General features: G+C 33.1%; 1 protein-coding gene across 1 annotated transcript; it reads left to right on the top strand.

Moving 5' to 3' along the window:
* The first annotated feature begins 697 nt into the window (after nt 1-697).
* Nucleotides 698-26,528, top strand: LOC113523477 (eukaryotic translation initiation factor 5B). Its single transcript, XM_052895617.1, has 18 exons — nt 698-934; nt 1,016-1,075; nt 1,651-1,808; nt 2,205-3,379; nt 3,469-3,639; nt 3,740-3,877; nt 4,988-5,206; nt 5,750-5,863; nt 6,484-6,711; nt 6,966-7,148; nt 7,759-7,920; nt 8,303-8,433; nt 8,708-8,840; nt 9,150-9,257; nt 10,386-10,550; nt 11,795-11,902; nt 12,703-12,864; nt 24,899-26,528. The coding sequence occupies exons 1-18, from the start codon at nt 888-890 to the stop codon at nt 25,004-25,006; spliced, it is 3,570 nt and encodes a 1,189-aa protein (XP_052751577.1). The 5' UTR covers nt 698-887; the 3' UTR covers nt 25,007-26,528.

The following is a 26,528-nucleotide window of genomic DNA, read 5'->3' as shown; positions in this document are numbered from 1 at the left end:
GCTTTTTTTAGTACGTTTGTTCCATTGTGGTACTGGCTAAGGTCGAAAACCATGCTGCTTAGTCTTCAATATGATGATTTGTCTGGAATTTTATTACTATGCTATATCTGAATGTTATACTGGCATTCTCTTTTTATGGGAAAGTAATATATAAAGATTATTAACACAGACATAATAATGAAGCAGACCAAGCATGAGGACTGAAAGGCACACCAAAGCTCACATGTCTACATAACATTCGCACTAATATAAATGCAGAGACGAAGTTAGGGTATATGATAAGCATATTGTAGACATTACAATATCGCAGACGATGGTAATTAAAATATATATTGGTAATGAGTTGTAGATTACTCTCGATGCTGTTTAATTTCAATATTGAAGAATTGTCATGAATTGATATTTGTCATATGACAGATGTGTGGCAATATCTAATCCCCATACAAATCGTTATAAATTATCTATTTCTATGTCTTAATGTTTGTTTATATTATATTCTTAATTATGTTATATTTTTATATATATATATATATATATATTATAAATTGATTTGATAAAAAATATCCATTTAAATAAAATCCGCCGGATTTAATATAACGATACCATAGATTGAGGATAGTACATGGAAGCATGACTGTACTGTCTTTCTACGACATAATATGACAAAACATTTTGACATAGACTCAAATTTCATTTCATTTCGGGTTTTCCTTTTTTTCTGACGTTCCGAACGTGAAGGAAGGATACACGACGACTCGATCGTTTTCGGCTCGTTTAGTACTACAACCTGTGCATTGATTACGTTTCACATGATAGAAATTACTAAATATACAGAAACTGAACATTATATTGTAGGAATTGTGACTTAATATAAATTTGGAGTTAAAATGGGAAAAGCTAAAAAGGGTAAGAAGAATCCCAGTGCGGATGATGGGTAAGTTTTAGTGTTGCATATGTTTTCTCTTTTGATCGCTATTATGTACGATACGTCCTAATAAAGTTACGTATATTTCAGCGATAGCGATGTGGAAACAACAAATATTGACAACGTGAAGCCGGCACAGAAGGGTAAAAAGTGAGTGCGGACATGATTATAGGTTAACTGTTTTATGAATACTTCTCTTGATTATGTAGAATATGCAACCAAATGTAGTCTATATAGGTTATTAAATTCAAAACAAGAAAAATATCACGTGTAGTCCAAGGAACTAATTTGATCTAAATCCAGAAGGCTAAGATAGAATATGTTATGCCAAAATAATCATAACCATATTTAACTACATTCAACAATTTTATTGTGATATGAATGCAAATTTGGTTGTCAGTGTCAAAATTAATCAAAATGTTTGTGACTAAATTAGAGGTGCTAAGGGATGTGCTTACATAATTTTTCTATGTATAAAAGTATAACATACATTAATTTGTTTGATTACACATGTTTAAGCAACAAATATCTAAATGTTTTATTTTAAACTAGATTATTCAATACTAAACCTTTAAAAAACAAATGTAGCTTCAAATTTATGGTCAGTATATTTATCTGTTAAATACTCAATGTGTATTTTACAACTATAAGTTATTTTTTATTTCTAATAATAAGTTATGTGTATTATATCTTAGATAAATAAATTAAATATTTGTAATTTTTAGAATTACAATAGAGTCTGATGAGAGTGAAAATGAGAAGCCTAAAGCGAAAGCTAAACACAAAAAATCTGTGGATGAGGATGTCAAAGAAGTCACAAAGAATATTAAGAATGTATCAATTTCAAATAAGTCTCAAAAGAAAAAAGATGTCAGCAGTGGAGGTATGTTTCCATGTTATTTATTTATTTCATGAACTGGGTGAGCTTTACAGTCTCCTAATATGCTCATCCAAAAAACATCACTAAAATAATTATCATCATTAACTAAAATATACTTTTATTTATGACCTTGGTAATCATTAGACCATCGTAGTTATTAAGCTTAAGATGTTACTTCACATTTAGATGGTCACAAGTTCAATCTCCATGCAATACAATTATGTTCATAAATATGAATGTTTTTATTGGTTGGGGTGCCATCTATGTATAATAATAGAAAGTCTTTAAGTATCTATTAGTTGTCTAGTATCCATAGCACAAGCTCTGCTTAGTTTGGGATTAGATAGTTTTGTGTAATAACTCCAGTGATATTTATTTATTATATATAACGTTTTGTAGATGAGTCTGATGAGGAACCAGAGCAAAAGCCAAAGAAAAATAAAAAGAAAGATGAAAAGAAAAGTGCTTTTGCTCTTTTAGAAATAGAAGATGCAGATGTTTCACCTCCTGAAGCTCCACCTTCCTCAGATGATGAAAATATTGTTAAAAAACCACAAAAAAAATCTACTGAAAAAAAGGAACCTGCTGGTAAGAAAGGTAAAAAATCAAAAAGAAAGAAGGATGACAGTGATGAGGACATAGAAAAGGTATTGGCGGAACTGGAAATGGAATATGCTGGTGTTAAAAAGGAATCTAGTGTGATTCCTGAAACTGATAAACCAGTAGAGCCAGTTGAAGAAAAGTCAAAATCTAAAAAGAAAGGTAAAAAAGAGGAACTCAAAGTTGAGCCTGAAAAAAATATTGAAGAAAATGAGGCTAGTGATAATGAACATGACATAACTATTAAAACAGCAGCTCAAAAAAAGAAGGAAAAAAAGGAGAGAGAGAAATTAAAAAAACAAGAAGCTAAAAAGAAAGAGAAGGAACAGGAAAATAAACAAGAATCTAATGAGTCAAAACAGTCTACTAAAGCAACTGTACAAACAGAGGACAAACCTGTAATTAATAAGGCAGATAGCAGTCAAAGTAAAGTAGGTTCTGAAGAGAAAGATGGAGAAGGCGATACTCCAGCACCAACAGAAGGAAGTAAAAAGAAGAAAAAGGGTGAAAAGGTGGAAAAAGAAGAGAAAACTAAAAAAGGAGGGCCTACCAAAAAAACTATTGCTGCTATGCAGGAAGCTCTCAAAAAAGTTAAAGAAGAGGAAGAGCGATTGCAAAAAGAAGAAGAAGAAAGGATAAAACAGGAGGAAGAACGCGAACGTCAAAGATTAGAAGCAATTAGGTTAGAAAAAGAAAAAAAAGAGAGGAAGAAGCAAAAAGAAAAGGAGAGAAAAGAAAGACTTAAAGCAGAAGGCAAGTTGCTCACGCCAAAACAAAAAGCTGAAAAGGCTAGAGCACAAGCACTATTGGAATCTTTGAAAGCACAGGGTGTTGAAATTGGTTCAACAGAGAAGAAACCTCCAAGGCCTGGTACAAGAATAAAGCCACAAAGACTAAAAAGTCAAATGTCACAAGATGCTCCAGCAACTCCTATTGAGGATAAGAAAGTACAAGTTGAAATAGTAGACAAGAAGGTGTGATGAAATAATTTGCTAATTGAATTACTATATATTTTTTTGTGATTTTTGAAATACTTAAGTTAAATTTATTTTTTTCTAAATAGGATGAATCCCCAAAATTGGAAAAAAAGAAAAAAGAATCTGATGATGAATCTGTAAAAGATGCGTGGGATGCTGAATCTTCAGAAGAGGAACCTGAACCACCAAAATCTGAACCTGTACCATCTCCAACAAAGGAAGAAAATAAAACAGCTGAGCAAGAAAAATCTAAGGAAGTAAGTATATTAATTTGCTTGATCACTATGTAAATAGTTTTTATGTTTACATTAATTTATTACATTTTAACTAATATTGTATTTTTATATTGATGTTTAGAATGAAGAGGATGATGATAGTTCTGAAGAGGGAGATGATGAGAGCTCTGATGAGGATTCTAGTTCTGAAGAAGATTCTGATGATGATCAAATGACTGATGTACAGAAAAAAAGAGAACTTGTTCTGAAGAGGTTGGAGGTAAAATGAAATTTTGATAAAAATTATTAAAGATAATATTTTGCTTCTCTAAATAGGCAAACATTCTGATTATTTATTTGTGCACAATAAAATCTACTGATTCCACGAGTGGTCTAAACATGGTCTTTAGAAAGCTTATGAAACATGTAAATATTACAGAATTTCAATATCATCATATCAACCTTTAATTATTCACTGCTGATTATAAGCCTCACCCTCGGAGAGGTTTTGCCAGTAGTTGCCACTTTTGAAAGGCAGATTGGCAATCGCAATTAGTTGTAGAGATGTTTTAAGAGGGATGCTGCTGCCCATCCCTCATCCTCTCTTACTATTTTTACTATTTTGTCACATGTCAAGTAATTTCAAATTAATAAAATATTTTGTAATAATGTATACTACATAAAATAAAAAAAAAAAATCAAAATCCTATGTAGTAATTTATTTTTCACTGATTTGTATAATCTGCTTGGGCACCTTTGTCCTATACGTATTTTTACCGTAAAGCAGTTTGTATGGCTGTGTTTTGGTTTGAAGGGTGGGATATAACAGTGACGTTATAGGGTAGAGAAGAGTAATACCTGAGTATCATGGGCGAAACAGTATACTCTATTATGTCATGTCATGGTACTGCTCATGTCTATAGGCGACTTTCCATCAGGTGGGCTGTCAGCTTGTTTGTCATTCTAAGTTGCATAAAAAAACTATTTGTTTTTATTGCATTTAAGTGTTTCCATTATCATTTCTGTTATCCCAAAGGTTGTCTTAAAATATGTTCATTATTTTCCATGTTATTATGTTAGATTATCTGAAAGTGATCTCTTTTGTAAGTTCATCTTTGCTCACATTTTCTCTAATTATAATTATTACCGTCCTTTTGTGTGTAATAAAGAATATCATTCTTAATATATAAATATTCCATTTAACAATATTCATTTTTATGAATCTAAAACAGCTCAACGCATTTTGTAAATATGTGTGGTATGGTCTGACTTGAGAGATGAGTTAATTTTTATCCCAATAAGAAAAAATGGGACCTGTAAGTGGCAGTAGGGGGTAAAACAATGATTGCTTAGTTAGTTAGTAAGTTTATATATCCTGCACGATTTCTAGAAACGTCGCGAAGAGAATGAAGCAAACAAAGCTAGCAATCCTCTCCGTGCGGCCGTGGTATGCGTCCTGGGACACGTGGACACCGGCAAGACAAAGATTTTGGACAAATTGCGTCGCACCAACGTGCAGGACGGTGAGGCAGGTGGTATCACGCAGCAAATCGGTGCCACCAATGTACCAATTGAGAACATCAGGGAACAGACAAAACACGTTAAAGGGGTATGCAACTGCATTAAATATTTGATTAGTTTAAAATTAATGTGCAAAAAAAAATGAGCACAAAGCCCTTTATTCATCTTTATTTCATATCTTATTTATTACATTACTGAATATTAAAAAACCAAGTAAAATTTTCAATATTTTTCTTTACATATTTTCTGTTTCCAAAAGTTGATTGGGAAAGAACGCTAAATAGCATTAACTTCGCCTCTTATATTATAACGATTATGTAGTATGAAATAATTTAATTTGGCTATGACATGGTTGGGTGCCTCGAGTAAGTCATGCTCATTGAACTATCCGGATAATGTGCAGCAAAATCATGCAAATAAAGCCGATTCAAAAATGCTGAAATCTAAGTTTACTTGCATAAAAATATTTCTTTCTTTCAAATTTTTTTTTTTGTAATGTGGTCAATAAAGAATAAATAAACTTATAAAGTTGCAGATATGAGCTAAACTCCAGGGCATGCTATCTATTTCAAAGCTGTGGTCAATAATGTGGTCATAATATTTGTTGTAGTAATGTTGATTTCAATTTCAGGTGAACGAAATATTATTCAAACTACCTGGTCTACTTATCATTGATACTCCTGGTCACGAGTCTTTCAGTAATTTGCGGAGTAGAGGATCTTCCCTTTGCGATATTGCTATTCTTGTAAGTTAACATTGATTTACATACATGTTCATTTTAATATGTGTATACTGAAGATTGTTGGTACTTAATGGAATTTATCTTTTTATGTAACCCTGATAAGAGTTTTTTATGTCATTACATTATAATAAATTATTTAATAGAGATACTTAATGAAATCTCTAGAAGAATATGTGTTCTGACTTGAGAAATAATAATATTTATGGCTCAGTATAAATAATAAAAAAAAAATACTAATGCTTTTTTACAATAATTCCATTAATTTTAAATAAACTTATAGTATATAAAACTTTAAATATAAGTATATCACGTGTTAATTTATACTTTTTTTTGTGACTAAATTTCTTTGTTTGTGAAGCATGAAGATGTTTTAAATTTTCAATTTTAAGCTTTATTGTTTAGTTTCAAGCATTCTATATTGTATCATAAGGATAAACAATGTGGATCCTATAGTCTTAATTTTTATTATTGTACCCTTTCATTTAATTTGTAGGATCAATATGATTTGTCATTTATTTTTACTATGTGTTTGTTTCTGTAATTAGGTTTGGGTATTATAATTATCCATATCTTGTCTGAACTATATTTTTAACAATTTTTATTATTATATGTTTTTACTACAGGTAGTAGATATTATGCATGGGCTGGAGCCCCAAACAATTGAATCTATTAACATGCTGAAACAAAAGAAGACGCCGTTTATTGTGGCGCTAAATAAGATTGACCGTCTGTACGACTGGCAGAGTGCACAAAGGAAGGATGTTCGGGATATAATTAAATTGCAGCAAACTAACACGCAACTGGAATTTGAGAAGCGGAGCAAAGATGTTATCCTTCAGTTTGCTGAACAGGTGTGTTCGAATGAATCAAATACAGAAGTTTTGTAGTTACTATAAAATGGAGCTCATTGTTACGCATCGGGCTCCTTAATAATACAAGTGTGTGTGTGGGTGTGTGTCTGTGCGTGTACGCACGTACACATACACACGTATGTGTGTGTGTGTACGTGCGTGTGTGTTCGCGTTTCTAGAGGAAACTGTTGAGCTTCACCTGATAGGGTTATTAGCTCCCATTAATAACAATGCCATTCCTTCCACTCCGACAGGGTTTGAACGCGGCGCTGTTCTACGATAACCCGGACCCACGTACCTATGTATCGCTGGTGCCCACATCAGCAGTGACGGGCGAAGGTATGGGTAACCTGCTTGCTATGATCGTGCAGGCTTGCGAGGGGCCACTGCACAAGCGGCTGGTCTTCTCACATCAGCTGCTCGCCACTGTGCTCGAGGTTAGTCAGCCGTTAAAATATGTTAAACGAAGTTGTTGCACTAGACTATATCAATATTTCCTCTTGATAAAAGAAGGGATAGACATTGGGCACCCTTTATATAGACTTTTGTGCTATACAAAGTATGTGAGACGCAGGGCCTATATAAAAGATTCTGTATCCTATACATATAGTACACATATTTTTAAATAAATAACCTAAATACTGCCCTTCATTAGTGCTGGTTTATTATTCTACTTCATTATTTTGTAGAATTTAGTGGTGTTAAAATCTTGCTGTACACAAATCATAATAGGATTTGCATTGTATAACCCGGCGAATGTAAATGTAAAAATTTTTATTTATGTATGATTATCACCTTACATGATTTATGTAAGGTGAGTCTTATTAACCTCTTAGAAAATTCAAGCATAACTTTTTAGATTCTGTGAATAAAAGAAATTTAACAAAAATATGCAAAGAGGTTAAAGAGATAGTACATTCAGCTATGTATTTTCTAAATATTCACGCGACTTGTCTATATTTGCACAGTCATCAACCGTGAATATTTTGCATTTTTGTACTCGGTGTCAATCATAATTAGTACTAATTACGTATTATTAATAACCAGGTGAAAGCCATCCCAGGTTTGGGTACGACAATCGATACGATCTTGATCAACGGCACACTCCGCGAGGGAGACACCATGGTATTGGCGGGCACCGAAGGACCAATTGTCACGCAGATCCGCTCCTTACTTATGCCGCAACCAATGAAGGAACTCAGGGTTAAGGTATGAACAAAATATAATTAACTTTTTCTAATATAATATATATATTTTTTTAACATTTCAAATTATTGATTTATATTGCTTTATTCGACTATATAACTTTGGCGTAGCCAGATTAGGTTCAGACTCAGTAGGATTACGGTATCCGAACATATCTTAAAATATTGTCAATATGAAGTATATGTAATTTTTACAAATTTAATATATATTTTTAGTACGGGTTTTCGTGTACTTTATTGCAATCTGCAAATAAATCTAATGAACCGCGTCAATTAAAATACATCATATACACAGCTATGTTGCGTGGTTCCATGTACCATATTAGCTACAGATTGTATTATTGAGCTTTTATCTTAAAAAAATGCTTATATTTTCACAATTATAGAACGCATACATCGAGCACAAAGAAGTAGTTGGTGCGCAAGGCGTGAAAATTGCCGCTAAGGAGTTAGAGAAAGCTATTGCCGGTCTCAATTTGCTTGTGGCGCAGAAACCTGATGAAGTAGATATATTGAAGTAAGTAAAATATTTTATAATCGTCATGATCATTTTGAGTATTGGTAATACTCATGTGACGTGCCCTAATATCAAAAATTCTGTGTCACCTTTAACTACAATAACCCATTAATATGTGTTGGTATACTCGAAAATAAAACTAATGTATATGTAATATCATTTAAATGCATGATAGCTGCAATTTTTGATATTTTATAAAGCATTCTATGCCTTAGATGTATGCTGTTCGATTGGCCGAAGGTATTTAATTGGGTTTGGTTGTATATTTTATCAGGGAAGAGGTGGCGCGCGAGCTGAAAACTGCACTGTCGTCAATCAAACTATCAGAGCGCGGCGTGTACGTGCAGGCATCCACGCTGGGCTCGCTCGAGGCGCTTTTGGAATTCCTCAGGACTAGTAAAATTCCTGTGAGTTATTACATTTTCAAGGAATGTAATCAAAATTTGAAAATAGTTGAACCTGCTATTTATTATATGACATGCAATTTGTATGAAAGGTAGAAATTTATGAAAAACAATCGTGCCTTTGTAAAAATTTCAGAAGTTTTATATTTTGACTGCACCTTTTTTTTAGCTTTTTGAAGCTTAAAGAAAGGAAACTTTTTTAAGTTTCATAAATGTTGACATTCTGAATAATTATTTTTATATGAAGTAAAATAAGTATTGTTTGAGCTTAAGTATGTAACTCCTTTTAACATAATAAATTTACATTCACAGTACTCGGCCATCAGGATAGGACCGGTGGTGAAGCGTGACGTAATGAAAGCGTCCGCCATGTTGGAACATGATTCTCAGTACGCTACTATTTTAGCTTTCGATGTTAAGGTAAGTGTTCTTAATATTTAAATTTAATGTGCTTTTTTAAATAATAATAATATAATTATATAAATAATATCATTTCACACAACACCATCTAGTCCCAAACTAGGTAACACTTATACCATAGGATTGGACAACTGATGTATATATTAAACATAGAAAAGATCAAGATCAATACACACTGATATACTCATGGATGCAAATGTTTTTCTGTGTCCTCCTGACATACTAGAATTGGCCATCCCTTCCTTTCCCGTGGGTATGGTAAGAAGCGACTAAGGGAGGGCGAGGAATAGGCAGCAGTACCCCTCTTAAATAATTTTCAAACCCTAACTGCGGTTGCCATTCGTGGCAACTACTCGCAAAACCTCCCCAAAAATGAGGTTTATGTTTAACAGTGGACAATTAAAGGCTGACATGTTGATGATGATACAAATGTTTGTATTGTCTGAGGATCGTACCCACGAGCGTCAGTAGGTGAGGCTGTTTGTTAAATCGTGGGGGAAAAGGTACATAATAGAGATAAGTAATAGGATTTAAAATCCACATTGTTAGCAATACAGCCTATCAGGTCGACCTCCATGCAGTTTCCTTGTAAACCATCCTAGTTATTATTTTTATTTAATTCCTCACGTTGGGCTACCAGACTTACTTTCTACCTTACCTATATCATCTCTCACCGGTGCTACGCCGGCATGTACCGATAGCGCAGGTAGGGTTACCATTCAATTTTCAACCATTCGAAAAAGTATGTTAGAAAGAAAGAAAAATTATTTCAACCACTACATTTAATATTTTTTTATAAAAATAATGCAGTATGCATTATTATTATTACATCTTTTTTATAATTTTTTTAAGAGATAGTCTATTTCTTTGTTTTGCAACTTATAATGTTTATTCTAAGTACCGTGGACATAACAAAGTACACTGTGTCGCCTATGACACCCCTCACGTGTTGCCAATCTTGAGGACTAGGTACTACTAGATACTACTAATTACAATTTAGACTTAGTTTTCACAATTTAAGTCTATGTTTATTTTTAATAACACATTGATTATTTTATCAATGATTATATAAACTCTGGATGTATTTAACGGTTTCGTGAGTTATATTAATCCGGTACAATATTGTAGATCGAGCGCGACGCCCAAGAGATGGCGGACCAGCTCGGCGTGAAGATATTCGCGGCGGACATCATCTACCATCTGTTCGACAAGTTTACCGCTTACCGCGAGGAATTGAAGCAGAAGAAGAGGGAAGAGTTCAAACATATTGCAGTCTTCCCGTGTAAACTGAAGGTGAAACAATATAGAATCCTATTACTGCTGTAACGCAGTGTAGAATGACCCCTACTACATGGAGTGACGATCTGAAATGTATTGCAGGGAGTCAGTGGTTGCAGATGGCTCAAGGCCTTTCTTTATGGCAGTCTATGGGGGAGGCTTATATCCAGCAGTGGACGGATAATGGCTGAAATGATGATGATTACCGTTGTAAACGCGTTTGTTGTGTATATTTGTGAGGATGTGTGAATGCATGTTTGTTACTCTTTCACACAAAAACTACTATACAGATTTGAATGAAATTTGGATATGTACACCATTCTTAGATGAGGTAGTCAGTGCTTTGTTTTATGCAAAACTAGCCTTTATTCGCGACTTCGTCTGTGTGATCGAAATATGTTAGCTGACTGAGATAAAAAATATCCTTTGTCTTTCTCCATCTGTTAATGACTTTTTAAAAGTTATTAACAGATGGAGATGTTATTAATTCTTTAAAAGTTAGTCTTTTGCTAAGTTTGTAAAAAGTATAATCACTATTGGTAATTTTAGTATCTTTGGTTAATATTTAGCAAGAAACAGGTTACAGGTGTTATAATTTTATTTTAATAATGTAACCTAAGTGAGTTTTGTCCCAGTTTTAATCCCAGCAACAGTCTTGTTATACTTCCATGGGTAACAATATTGGTTGTACATTTATATCACTTATGTACTAATATTAGTATAAAGATAATATTGTACTGCTGTGTATCATTCCAATAAATAAATATATAGCATATCATATGTGTATATCAAATTTCATACTGGTTGGTTAGGTAGTTAAAGCACTAAGAGGTAATAAAAACAAACTGACTGAATAATACGCAATTCAATAATTCTCCAATGACAGAAGTCACTGTTAAAAAACTAAAATTAATCCAAATGGTGATGTATACTCGCCCCATATCACGTTAGATTCTAATTTATGTGTAATATTCATAGTAATTGTATGCACCAGCCATCATATCATATCCATCTGGTATTCAACTTTGATGTGATTACAGTTATGAACCTCCTTTTGTTTAGTTGTATTTATGTTTGCTATTGCATGACTCCATCGAGTTTGTAAACTGGTTTGGATTTTTTTTTTCTGAAAGGATATACTTACAGATTGGTTCCATAGAAATTTTATTAAAATCGGTTCAGTAATTTAGTTTTGAAAACAAAACTAGTTTTGCCACAATTGAAGTTTTTTTTTTTAATTATTTATGTATTATATGTAGGTGCTGCCTCAATTCGTGTTCAACTCCCGTGACCCTATTGTGGCTGGTGTTATGGTGGAAGCCGGAATTGTAAAGGAGGGTACGCCTATCTGTGTACCTAGTAAAGAGGTAAGATATATAGTTGATTTTTTGTCCAAAGCGTTAATTAGTTTTTACTATATATATATATATATATATATATATATATATATATATATATATATATATATATATATATATATATATATATATATATATATATATATATGTAATTGAAAACCATACAGTCAGTTCATTTTGGAGATTATGTTTCTACTTTACGTTTTAGCCTTTTATAATTACTTTTTATATTATAGTTTATTTACCTGTTCTTTGTATAGTCAGGGGCCGAGTGTGAGGGCCAGAATACTGTAACACAGGGTATCCTAGTACAGATTCTGTCCACTTCCAATGACAGCCTATATATATTCTAATTTGTAAAATATATAAATGTATTACCATAGTAATATTTTATATTCGCCTAATGCAATTAATTTATTAAATTTTGCTAATGATACACAGTGTATTTGGCTTTAATATCAAAATAATTATGTATTTTACATTGCAACTAGATGAATTGAAAAACACTATTTTGTCCAAAATTTTTTGATTTTTATTAAAAAAATGAAACCGCTGAATATAGAAAAATTAATATAGTATTATACTAAATAGATAATATATAGATTTATAGTACTAACACAATTTCCACTTATTGCACAATCAATAATAATTATATAAATAGATCTCTAGGAAAGTTATTGTTGATAACAATGGTCTAGTTTTCGAATACAACGACTTGACACGCCATCGAGAACAATTCTCACGATTGCACTCTTACTGTTCTGGTTACAAGGCTGAATTTCCATTGACAATATTTCATTATTGGACAGTTTGTGGAGCTGGGTATAGTGACATCAATTGAAGTGAACCACAAGCAAGTGGAGTCGGCACGCAAGGGGCAAGAGGTGTGCATCAAGATAGATCCGATCCCCGGCGAGTCGCCCAAGATGTTCGGCAGACATTTCGACGAGACTGATATGCTAGTCAGCAAGGTAAGCACATTTAGAACCAATTTAGATGATCCGGCAAAGGTTTTGCTCTCTACCAGGTCCATTTTTATTACCCGAAATTACATGAATTTATTTTACTAGAATATAGGTGATTTTTACATAGAAGAGATGGGTAATGCCCTTATACATTCTACCTTTGAGAAGATGTGTAAATATTTGATCATTTTTTTAATTAAATAGGTGCATGAATGCTTTTAATTACTAATATTGTTCATACTTTTAGATTATAATTGCATTATTTCACTTATAGTTTTAGATTCATGTCAATAATAAAAACAAAGTGTCTGTATAACAGTTGTCTAAGGAATAATATATTATAAATATTATATCATCATCAGCTATCATCTGTTCATTGCTAAAAATAGACCTCTCTCTTGGGGGGATTTGCCAGTAGTTGCCATGCTTGGCAGACGGTTTGCCAATCACAGTTAGGCTTTGGAGATGTTTTAAAAAGACGCTGCTCCCCATCCCTCACCCTCCCTTAGTCGCCTCTTATGACAGCAACGGGAAAGGAAGGGGCGGCCTATTCTATGCTGTTATCACACGGCAAATATATAATATAAAAATAGTATATGTATATTAAAATTTTCACACTATCCATTTTCTGATAGTTCGTTACTAGATGGCGCTTCACGCATCATCGACTATATACAGAAGTAAACAAATGTACACAGGCAAGGCACTCGATAAATATCTACTGGGTAATGCAAATAAAATAATAAATAGTGTTTAGCTTAAAATTAATACAGTGAAATCTAATAAAATTAAGTCGTGTAATAACAATAACAACTAAAACCGCTATTTTCTTGGAACAGAATTTTAAAATTTTTTAAGCAACTAAAAATGGCAAGCTGACGGCCTACCCATCGGAAAGAGGTCACCGTTGCTGTAAAAATTATATAATATACTTATTAAATCATTTATTTATTTATTATTATTTATTAGTGACAGTATTTTATAGATCTGAGTTCGATACTTTCGATGTCTAATAGAATGCAATGACTAAATTATTATTTATGTGGAATATATTGATGTTGATACTCACATGATTATGGTAGTGCGTCGACTGTCAAGACATTTTATAAGTACATATTTGGATGACTGCGCGCTCAGACCTCCCAGTATCCCGTAGCCCTCAGCTACAAAAAATAGTATCTTAATTAACTCGACTTTATGTACATAATAAGCTGTGACCGGTGTCTTTGATTAAGGCTATATATATATATATATATATATATATATATATATATATATATATATATATATATATATATATATATATATATATATATATATATATATATATATATATATATATATATATATATATATATATATATATATATATATATATATATATATATATATATATATATATATATATATATATATATATATATATATATATATATATATATATATATGTCTGCGTGACCGGGATATGTTGATTTGTCATTCTAAGATGGAATAAAAAAATAACCTTTTTTATTACATCTTAGAATGACAAATAAGCTGAAGGTCTAGCTGATGGAAAGTGATAACCGTCGCTTATTATTTTCTCCATCCTATATTATACGTGTATATTAAATTTCATGAATTATTTGAGACGTTAAGGTGCCAAAAGAGTAACAATTATACTTTTTACATTTAAAATATTAGTAAATAAGAAGGTTAATACGAAGTATATATAAATAAGAATATTACCGGTTGTTACTTCGAGCGATTTAATTTTTTTTTTTGTATATTTCGTGTTCCTTTGAAGAAATGTGCTCAGTTATCATTTCACGAGTACTATTATTATGATTCGGACTGTAAGCGATTAATATTAAATATTTTTATTGCATTTGACTGTATACGCCATAAAGTCAATATATAAAGTGAATTCATCCTCACGCATTAAAACTTAAATGGTTACGTACAGTGCAGTTTTAAAGTTTTCTTGCAAACATTCTAACCGAGGAATAAGCTCCCTGCTTAGATTTTCTTTAAAAATTACGTATGAATAGAGTATGAGGTTCTTTAATAAAGGTGTATTAGGGTGAGGAAGGGTGTATTAGTAATGGGGAGGTTAATCCCCATTGCTCTCAATATACCCTATCAGGTCGAACTCCACGCGGTTCCCCCTGGAAACTACTGTAACTAATCTATCGTTGAATTCACCACGAGGCTAACTGACTTGTTATTTTTACCTATCATCCCTCACTGGTGTCCCGCCAGTGTATACCGATAGCGCAGTCGGGGCTACCATTTCATTATCATCCATTAAAAAAAAAAGGTGTATTAATATTTCTTCAGGGTCGGCAACGCACACGTGACACCCTTAGTGTTGCAGGCGTCCATAGGTTTATTTTTTAATAACATTAACAGTAACGGATGATAGGTGAGTATGAAGCAGGTCAGTTAGCCCATCGTGACGAATTTAACAAGAATTGTTCACGATGGTTTGACCTAATCGGGCATATTGCTAGCAATGGGGCTGTCAAACTCCATTGCTAACAATTCCTTTCCCCCCGGCGTCCATAGGTTGTAATGACCGTTTATCAATAGATAGGCTATATGCCTGTTTGCCACCTTCTTGATATAAAAAATAAACTGAAATTGCTCATGATTGAAAATAATAGATGATAAATGTGTTCCTTTAGGAAGGTATAGATTTTGCAGTAGTTAAGACTGTCGCTACATATCAATATTCATCTCAGTTGGCTGATGAGTAGTTTAGCCTTGAAAACACAACAGACGGACAGACAGTCTCCTTCCGTTTGAATATTATCAGTATGCATTGTTACCATCACGATCGTTCTATACAGAGAACAATTATGTTCGTTTATAATCAAACTATGATATCACTCTGTTTTCATTTGCGAAGCGCTACACTCGGAATTTCTTCTAGGAAAACTTTATTTATATAATAGTGCATGTAACTAGGCAGATACATAGATATTCCTCGTCTCACAACATTGATTATAAATTAGGAGTCTCGAGCGCGCATCTCGATTATTTTGCTTCTAGACATTGGAACGATTTACAAGAAAATCTGGAAGACTTGCAAACTTTTTAGCAGTTTGTAGAGCAAAATATATTAGAGTTTCTAAATGTGCTCGTATTGCAATTTAAATATTAGTCATTTGAATACTTTTTTCTTTAACTAAAAAAAATATCATGTTCACTCTCTCTCTCTTTCAATAATTAATATCTTATAATAATTTTGACTCTTTTACCAAAGTGATAGAAAAGGTGTGACAAAAATATCCCTGGAATTGATAAGTGTTTTTTTTTACATTTTTATTTCGTTCCAGAATAATTTGTAGACCTTCACCAAATCCGCATTTGGTGTAATAATAAGTATAAGGAATCAGTAATTAAAATTTTTATTTTATATTACCTACCTAATTTACCCTTGATTTCGACTGCAATTAGCGATTGACTTGATGTATTCCCATAATTGATGAGGTCCATAGAAAAACTATAAGAATACAGCTTTATTTATTCTCACGGAAAAACCCTAATTATAATATCCGTATAAAAACGTTTCCATCAGTATGTTGTACAATACAAAAACAATATGTATATTGTTAGAAACAGATGACACAATAAAAAAATCATGTTTTATACATACGAGTATTACATCTATCGCAAAATGTACATATATTTACACGATGTTAATTTAGTGCGCTGTGTAAGATTGTTCTAGTACTACCTACCTAATTGTATATTGGGTGGAAATAGAAATAGACTATACTTAAATGGTTTTTTTTTACAAGCACTTCAGCCTTCTCGTGAGGAGGTAATATTTTTTTTTAATGTATGAAAATGAAATACACACTCCGCCTGCGGTATCGGTACTTAATTGCGGGGCACCAATCAGGAATAATAGGTGAGGAAGCAAGTCAGCTCATCGTGACGAATTCCATAATTATTAATCACGATGGTTTCTAGGGGGAACCACGTGGAAGTTGACCTGATACCATATCAGTATATTGCTAACAATAGGCAGTTAGACCTCATTAGTAATAATCCGTTTCCGACTAAAAACAGACAATTAGGACAGATAGTTAAACAATACTTAAAATTTACTAATTTGGCATTTTTTTTTTATCTTCTTTGACTTTTTGAGTATTCACAATTTACTTATAAAAGTACAAATAAAGATATATTGGTTACATGTACCTATAATTTATGATAAAGCTACGTACCTACTTATGTCCATGCTTGATGTTATCTCTATATCAAATTTGTTGGCGTTGGGGCCGCGGCCCGTGCCCTATGACTGATGCTCGGACGCATTACTGAATGGTGCTCGAGAACGTGTGATATTGATACTATTTTTGCTACTAGACAAATGTCACTGATTGACACTCTATTATTGGAACTAAAGCATTCATGCAGGATTATTTACTTGCGGCCAATACCTAAACTGTATGTTTGCAATCGAGAATAGAACGGAAACGTGTGTCCCGGTTGTTTGTTTGGTGCTCTTGCATCTCGGTTTACATTCGGCCCGCTATATTTGTGTGTAAAATGCAAGCTGCATATCGTTTATGAACGTGGTATGGAATATCCAAGTTCCTATTTTTTCTTATAACTATATCTATGCTTTTTTTACACGTTTTGAAGTGATTTCAAAACGAAGTAGATTCTGGATTCGTACTGTTCTGTACTGTGTTAATTTTTTGTATGTTACGTGATATATTCGCCGTTTTTTGAATCAATTTTGATAATTATTTTTGGAAATAAAAGTTTTTTTTTTATACAACTTAGAATGGCAAACAAGCTGACAGCCCACCTGATGGAAAGTGGTAACCGTCGCCTATATACATGAGCAGTACCATGGACATAACAGAGTATACTGTTTCGCCCATAATACCCCCCATGCGTTGCCATTCCTGAGGACTCAGGTGTTATTCCTCTGTACCCAGTAAATTCACGCCATATCACACATCACCCTTCAAACCGAAACACAGCTATGCAAACACAACTGCTTCACGGTAGAAACACGAATGGGACAGAGGTGCCCAAGCAATCGACTTTTGTACAAACTCTCCCTCTAGTGAATTCGTATACATAAATCTACCTGTCTGATAAGATTAAAGTTAAAATAGAAGAGCTATTGGTAAAAACAAACAATGCGAACTCTTTTTCCTCTTTAAAATTTATTGACTACACAGTTATAGTTATGAATATATATACAATTCGTTAATGAAATATATTATTTATGAATTATTATTTATATTATATATGTATGTATCTATATAATACAATTTTTTTCTGTATACTGAACAGTAGTAGGTCTACTCTCGAATTTAATATCGATGTTAATCCACTCTATTGCCAATGACAATTTTGAACTGCATTCATGAAACGACAATAAGAAATTAGGTTATAATTAGGATCAATTTACAATAGTTTCTATTACCAAATTACACTAATATGCGCTTATTAGAACAATATAAAACTATTAAGTCGCCAGTGTTGCAAATCGAGAGTGCGATTCTCAATTCCAAAATCGACCCATTGAAATTTATTTAAAGAGTAACCCCACTGGTCGTATTAGGGAACTCCGAGTTCATTGCTCGCGTGTAGCCTGACTAGGCCGCAGCTGAAAATCAGTGCTTTGCTTTTAGGCAAACTATCACTGAGTTATGCCCTGTTTGGGTCACTGCCACACACATGGCGAAAACATATTTATGTATTTTATTTTTGTGTTTAATTCTTAAAATTATGCAACTTATTTGATTGTATGAATTTAGTTGTAAATTCACGTGTGTCATAAATGATTTGTGACACATAAAAATTAAATATAATCCAAATAATTGAATAGGGTCAGGCCAGGTATGTACACTTTAATCATTTTAACGTTCAGTTGTAATACATAATGTAGTGTACGAATAATGTACCTAATCTCGCTGATTACATAGCATGACTGATCATGATTTCAGTCATTAATAATAATAATCTTTTTATTGAACTATATACAATATAATTGTATAATGCGCACGCACGCACGCACGCACGCACGCACGCACGCACGCTCGCACGCACGCACACACACACACACACTCACACACATACATACACACACACACACACACTCGTACAAAATCCATTGATTAGTTTTATTTTTAGTAATTTTATTAATTTTCTCCTGTGTTATTGTTATTTAAATTTTGTACCGCATGTTATGGAGCGGGCGTTAATAGCTGCGACACAGTCTCTTTGTGACTAATGCAGTTATTATCGAACCTACAAAAAACTGTAAATTAAGCTAAGGATCCCAAATAAACATTTTTATTATTATTATTATTAATTACATGTAGTTCCGACTCCTAAACTAGCGTTAACTGTATGTCAGGAGCTAGTGCCTTCTCAATTTATAATTTAGATAGATAATTTATTTACATTACTTACAGCACACAAATTACAATAAAAAAAAAACATACACATAATACACAGCAAAAGAGACAAAAGAATAAAAATAAAAAAGCACAAATAAAAAACTACAAAAAACAAAATATATAAACTAACAATCTCCTTTCTTACCCTTCCTTCATGCGTGTGCCATAGTAACACAAAATGGTCACAGCTCAGTTTATTGCTTTTTTCATTTAGTTATAATTCCACATATATAGAAGTTATATCGTGAAAAGTAGTAATGTAAAACCAACAATAGCGACATATCCGCGAACTACCAACTCTCCCATAGAAACAATGCTAAGTACAACTACTTAGAGACTAGGCAAGTGAAATTCCATTAACTTACCATAGCACCAGCATATAAAATGAATTGAAGAATTTCCATTCATCGTTGCAACTCTACAATATCAATGCAAACGGCGGTTTGCATCAATGGATCCCCTCCCTACACTTCCATTGATCGTATACTGCAGGGTGAACGAAGTGCAGGGGCGGGGGACGGGACAGGTCACTAGGTCGAGGGGAAATTGACACGGCGGGACGAGGGGACACTGGGTGCAGCTCGTGATACCGCTAATAATAGACAAGTAGGTGTCTTCGACTGGTATGTTTGTTTTCGATATATCTGCTAAGGATAAATATAAATATAGTATTGGGAGTTTGTTATAATCATTGAATTACTGTTATCACTAATATTATAAATAGTTTTTTTATGATTGTACGTCTATTACTCAATTATTAGGATGTGTGAATTTAACTAATATTGATACACCAACTGTCTTGAAACCCAGTAGACGTTAATTTCTACGATTGTCCATCGCTGTATTTAATGTTAAGAATTAACCCTTCTTTGCATGGTTTTTTATTGGTGAAATAAATCAAGGCGATATAATTCGTGTTCAAAATTAAAGGAAAAATGGTTAAAAAATAAATTTGACAGCTATTTTTTGATTTTTGCAACGGACATTAAAAAGGTATCCAGACACGATCAACTTAAAGTGAACTTGGTCTTTTATATAATTTTTGGGAATTCAATGTTATGATGGAAATTTCCACCATTATGCAAGGAAGGGTTAATGAACCAGTCTATTTCGTAGAACCGGGATTTTCAATACCAGCCCGTACTGGAATCGGAAATCCCGATTTTTAATACTTTTATATTTACCTACATATAAAATAATGTTATACGTGAAGTTTTCAAACATAATACTTCAAATAAAAACGTGTATTTTATTATATTATTTAATATATAAGCTGGCGATATATCTAAGACAGCTTATTACCCAATTTATACGCCCATTGTGGTGGAAAATAAAAATTATTATTATATATTTATGTATGACCAAGTAATCCTGTGTACGGGCAGTGTAATCCATAAATGCGATCAACCGAAAGCAGGATGTTCTTTTCTCAACTGTTAGCGCTTGATGCTCGTTTACTATGTGCTTTTTCACGCTACGTTTGAAGGATTCTAGATTATAGAATACAGAGAACTTATCATGGGATAGCTGATTTCATAATTTTTCGGCATGGCTTATATAGGAATTAGTAAACTTATTTGTACTTGAGGTATAATCAGTGTCCCTCTTGAAATATCACCAAAGACTAACTGCAGTTTCCAACCCGTCTGCCAAGTGTGGCAACAACTAGTAAAACCCCCTTAATGGGGGAGGCCCATATTCAGCAGTAGATAGATAACGGCTGACAAGTCATATGGTGTTTTATCGTACTGATAAAAACCATCAAAATCGGTTTAGAATATTATGTAATACACTAAAAATCCACCAACATTTTATTGAATGATAGTTTGATAATCCAAACAGTGACATGGATTTCATTTATAAACCGCCAAGTTCCTTTATATCTTTTATGGGCACTTATCTCAGTGCATTTCTTTACACACACACTTGCCCTTGTCTCGTTTCCGATGTTTTTCTTAATAACGTATATGTAATGTTCTCGTTGAACAACATAAAAGCCGATTGAACTCGGATGTTCTCCGTCACCGTTGCGAAGGCCGCAGTATTTTTGGCTCATGACGTCACAGCTTTCCATGCGTTAGGTGAGTGTTTGTTCACAGTTTGATCGTGTCCACATTCACTTCCAAAAGAGTTTTATTATCCATTTACTTTTCGGACACGTGATTAATAACCAAAGTTTCGTACACTATTAATTTTCCAGGAAGCTCCCGCTTTAGTAATTCCAATTCCTATTCGCAAACTCGTTTTACGCACGTCTCTACTGCAATCTCAGATATTAATCTAAATAGACATTACATTACTGCTTTGTACGCCAATGTTTTGCTCTAAGTAAGTTCATAAGAGCCTACTTCTACTCCGGCGAAATTTTGAGCCGCGTTTGTTTTACGTTGACGACAGCAGCATTACTGATGGCTCTTTCAAAAGTATTTGGCGCAGATTTACTATTAATGAATGCTTTTGTAACAATAACGAATAACACGACGATAAATAAAATATAGCAGCATTGACACGTTTAGATTTTTTTTAATTAGTGATAGTAGAATGGTTACTCCACCTGCGCTTAGTACATGCTAGCGGGGCACCAGTGAGGGATAAGTAAAGATGAAACAAGTCAGTTGGCCAAAAGTCAATTCAGCCGAATTCATAAACAATTAGTCAAAATGGTTTCCTGCAGGAGCCGCGTGGAGCACGGCCTGATATGGTATATTGCTAGCAAAAGGGTAAGATCCCCATTACTAAAAATCACGTTCAGTTTGTACAAATTGCGTCGTCGATCTCATACTATGTCTGTGATTGTAGTATCCCAAATTAATTTAATTTATCATAATATTCGGAGAGAGTGAACCAGTTATTTCTTTCCTGTATCTAGTGTTGAGGTCAAATCAAACGTTACGGATGTCTCTGGCTTCGCTTGAGCAGCCAGTTTCAATAGATCGTGCCCGGTAGCGTTGGCTTCTAAACGTCTCTTACTAGCACCAGTACTTATATATCAGCTTTAATAATGAGATAATCGATTCATTTCGTGCGTTCACTAAGTTTACGATGTGGGCGGCTATGATTGATGGCTGCTTTTCGACGTCCTTGTAGTCATCATTGCTAAATATATAAGAAAATTACTTAATATTCATAAGACTCTATCATTTAAGTTTTCGCAGGCTATTTTTTTTTTTATTGTTCCACATATGTTAAGTATTTAAGGGTGGGATTGCTATGTTATGGGCAAAAAAAGCAAGGAGTACACATGCGCAACCGCCGCGTGTCGCCGCATGCACACATACTCAATGACCGGGTCAAGTCCATTCTAGGTGATCCATTGATATTTCGCAGTGCGGTTTCATTGATGAAGTGTTTATTCATACATTATGTTGTAGGGCACGATATTGCAATATACATCTACTCTTTAAATGGTTTTAATACCTATACCCACGTCAGTATTTAATTATGTTTACACTGTAACGTCAATTAACATACTTTTACGGAAATGATTTAACCAAATGTTACAGATAGTAAGTATATTGTGTTTTATACCCATATAGTCAGGACTTACGACGTCATCACATCATACCCCGATTGTTTTAATTAATTAAATTATTTACATTTGTGTTAAGAAACTATCAATTAGTATGTATTTAAGAAATAATTAGTTTTTATTTTTGCAAAAAATAGCCAAATAAAAAAATCTTATTCTATTAACTCATGTCCCTATACCAATTTCTTTTTATTTTAGCAAATATTAAAATGCAGTATATTTTCAATATAAAGTCTCTTTACGATTTCTTTATTAATTTTATTTATACCTGCAAATTGTACAGCCTTCGATGTTCTAAAAATAGATAATCCGATATTCCACACTGTAATATGATTCTTGAGCTCGGTCCGATGTCGCTAGCGAAGGCCCCGGAGTAGGCCCGCTGCAGCTAGGTCGCAGCGGCGCGAGGGGTGCTTCTGACCCAATTTCTTGCTTGCACAACCTGTTCTATTTTCTCTATGACGTCATACCCCCATTCACCTCCAAGTGCTGAATCGATGCGTCCCAAAGTGGGTCGACCTGAATGAACCAATTGTACATTCAACGCGAGTTGCTATTTTTGGCTTCCCAGCCTCCGGAACCAGTTTTTGCGGATGTCTCGGTAGGCTGCAATTAAATTTCGCCACCCATGTAGTAGATTCTTTGGTTGGTTCATAGCAGCAACTTTACAATTTTTACTACATTTATATATGTTTTATTTATAAAAATAATGATTCAGCTAAATGGAAATTTCGCATGCTTCGTATTTATTTACAGATACAGACATAATATCTACATGTGACACATCCAAAATATTTTTAGATTAAGCTGTGTATATCTTTTTTTTTTATACAATTTTTAGGTAAAATCGTTTGTGTAGGCACGGCGTGTAGTATTTATTTATACTACACGTTTCTAAATGACAAATGCGGTCGTTGCTTGGATTATACGTAAACGTAATAAATTTGTTGGTTACATTACTGCAGCAACATTTATAAATTTACCACATGCCTCTTATGTGTTACCAGAAATAACAATATTATCATTCTTATTGTAAATGGAAAAGAAAATAGACGATTGCATTCGGTTTTTTAAACATTTCTTATTTTATTTTTATTGTTATGTACTTACCTATTATATACCTAAATTTTATTTCTGTTGGAAATGAATCCAAATTATTAAAAAATAGCTAGGTAATAAAAATTATAATAATGTATTAACCCACTATTAAGTGCTAAACTATTAAGAAGTTAAAAGACGCGATTTGACGGTATGATAATATTATGTTATATTGCCTATCGCAGTCCTCATGCGCAGATGCTCTTGAGGCCTAAGTTTTTTTTTAAGCTTTTTCCCCCGAATACTCAAGTTATTGAATGAAATTCCTGCCGAGGTTTTCCCTAGAAACTACAGCATGGGGTTCTTAAAAAAGCGCGTATTAAAGTTTCTTAAGGATCGGCAACGCACGCGTGACATCCCTGGTTTTACAGGCGTCCATAACAGGCTACGGTACCCTAGTTTACCATCAGACAGGTTTTATGCTTGTTTGTTACCATAGTAGTATAAAAAAATACATCTTATGTTAAGATTCCACTTGTCAACATACCCTTTGATAATTTTTGCTGACGAAACTGTGACATCGCATTTATCTGTAAATTTTTATAAAACATTTTAACAGCGTTCAATGTTTCTAGTTGATTATTTAAAAAGCGCTCTACTAGCGGAATAAAACGTTATTCATTTTTTTAAGTTGTAATTAAAAATTTTGATTATCAGAAATCTATTTAAGAATTTGGAAACAAAATACGAATATGAAATATCTGCAAAGTTTTTAATGGTAAATTTATATACAATGTATTTTATGATTAACGTTTCAGTTTGCTGTACAAAATCTAATATAAAATTAAGTTTGTTACTCTAAGTAAATGAAATGAAATTTGAATACTAAATGAAATTTGTAACACTATTTGATTTTAGATCGATACTGCCTTTGGTTATCACATCACTAATCTTGTCTATGGTTAGATTTAATTACGCGTTTGTTTACATTTCTGTTAGATTATATTGAAATAGATTGTAAGTCTATGTATGTAATTTATTTGTTAATTTGATGCAGATCTCACGCGCGAGTATCGACGCGTGCAAGGACTACTTCCGTGACGACCTCATCAAGACGGATTGGCAGCTGATGGTGGAACTCAAGAAACTTTTCCAGATACTCTAAATATGCCCAGAGTTCATTAGCTTTTGATCGATCGCAGAGTTGAATAGTAGAACGGTCGACTCTTAAAATAATGACGGTGTTCTTATTCAAAATACTTTTTTTTTTTTTCAATAAAATAATGAAAATCGTGTCTTATACAATCGAGTGTTACCATCAAAATTTATTGTTATAAGTTTTCGTTTATGTCTAACACAACCTCTCTACTAGTTTGTACTCTGCTTATACAATGGTGTAGTTACACTAGCTTTTTTGTCTATTCCATCTAACCGCAAACCAAACGGCGTCATCACAGAGGTTCTCTATTTTACAGTTTTGTAACCTGTATACCTAGCATGATATCATGAGCCATATTATAAAAAGAATTAGTACCGCCATGTTTAGTATCTCGAAATATTAGTTAGAAAATATAATGAACGGATTTCTATAATGAGAGTCACATTGTACATATAGTATTATACACATTTTATTTATTTAATGTTGTTGCCAACCTTAGGTATCTTGATATTTGGACCCAACGTTAGTTTTTGTTTGTGACTGATATCTCGAAATTGTGGTTCTGATGCTTTATATAAAGAGTCATCTGTACATATTCATTATGAATTATTTACAAAAATGTAATGCGTGTAAATAAATTTAATAACATTAACATCAACGCCAAGTGTTTACGTAATATTATTACTGATTATAGTGCAATAAACGATCTCGTTTGTAATTAAATGTGTCTTTACGTAGGGCAATATCTGTTTCTCCACGGTGCTTCTATTGTAGATGACGTATATCGAATTTTATTATTAATTCCAGTAGTTCCAATGATATAAATCCACGATGAACTGATTCGAGGTGGAACTCTGATTGACATCTATAGATACCGCATGCGAGGCAATGTAACGCGTACCACATACTACGAGTATGTGCATTTCTAAATATTTTTTATAGTTTTTTTTTTTACAAAGTAGTAAAGTTGATGAATAACAATAACGTTTATCATGTAATAAACGGTTGAACAGAATCGGTGTGTATAATCGACGCACTATATACTCTCTTTATGTCAGTAGCACAAATAATATATGTACTATACATTAAGTATTCATCTTTAAAAAATGTTCCGCGTTAAGACTTTATTGTGATGTGTATAATTTACAATCGAAGACCACCCAAACAGTCATTGGTATTCGCTGGCCTGTACTAAAGCTTTAACATGCGGTATTTTTAGGTGGTAATCTCTGAAATGAAATGGATGCACTGGTCTGAATGTTGTGCGTAAGAGTTGTATGGGAGGTCGTCTATTGTACAAAATTGCGGTTTGACAAGGTGAACGTATGTGGATATTCCTATTCTTTTAAAGCGAATTCTACAAGTTGGACGCGAATGAGGAACGCAGGACGAGAATCCATTGTGAAGGTACAGAAGGTTGTATTTTATATGTAGGTATTTTCCCTTTTTGAAATGCTTTGTATTATATAGATGGAATCGGACATATTCTTATATTGAAGAAATTTTATTAAACCACTTAATATTTATA

Source organism: Galleria mellonella, unplaced genomic scaffold, assembly GCF_026898425.1.
Source record: "Galleria mellonella isolate WM207_F2 unplaced genomic scaffold, CSIRO_AGI_GalMel_v1 utg300, whole genome shotgun sequence".
Lineage (NCBI taxonomy): Eukaryota > Metazoa > Arthropoda > Insecta > Lepidoptera > Pyralidae > Galleria > Galleria mellonella.
Note: the sequence above shows the minus strand (reverse complement) of the source record. Positions and strands in the feature narration are given on the sequence as shown.

What these genes read in the sequence shown, in the direction of transcription:
- LOC113523477 (XM_052895617.1), top strand. Translation starts at nt 888, where the DNA reads ATGGGAAAAGCTAAAAAGGGTAAGAAGAATCCCAGTGCGGATGATGG. An exon ending in TCCTTCAGTTTGCTGAACAG is followed by an intron (nt 6,712 to 6,965) that starts GTGTGTTCGAAT and finishes CCACTCCGACAG; the next exon opens with GGTTTGAACGCGGCGCTGTT. An exon ending in TCAGGACTAGTAAAATTCCT is followed by an intron (nt 8,841 to 9,149) that starts GTGAGTTATTAC and finishes TTACATTCACAG; the next exon opens with TACTCGGCCATCAGGATAGG.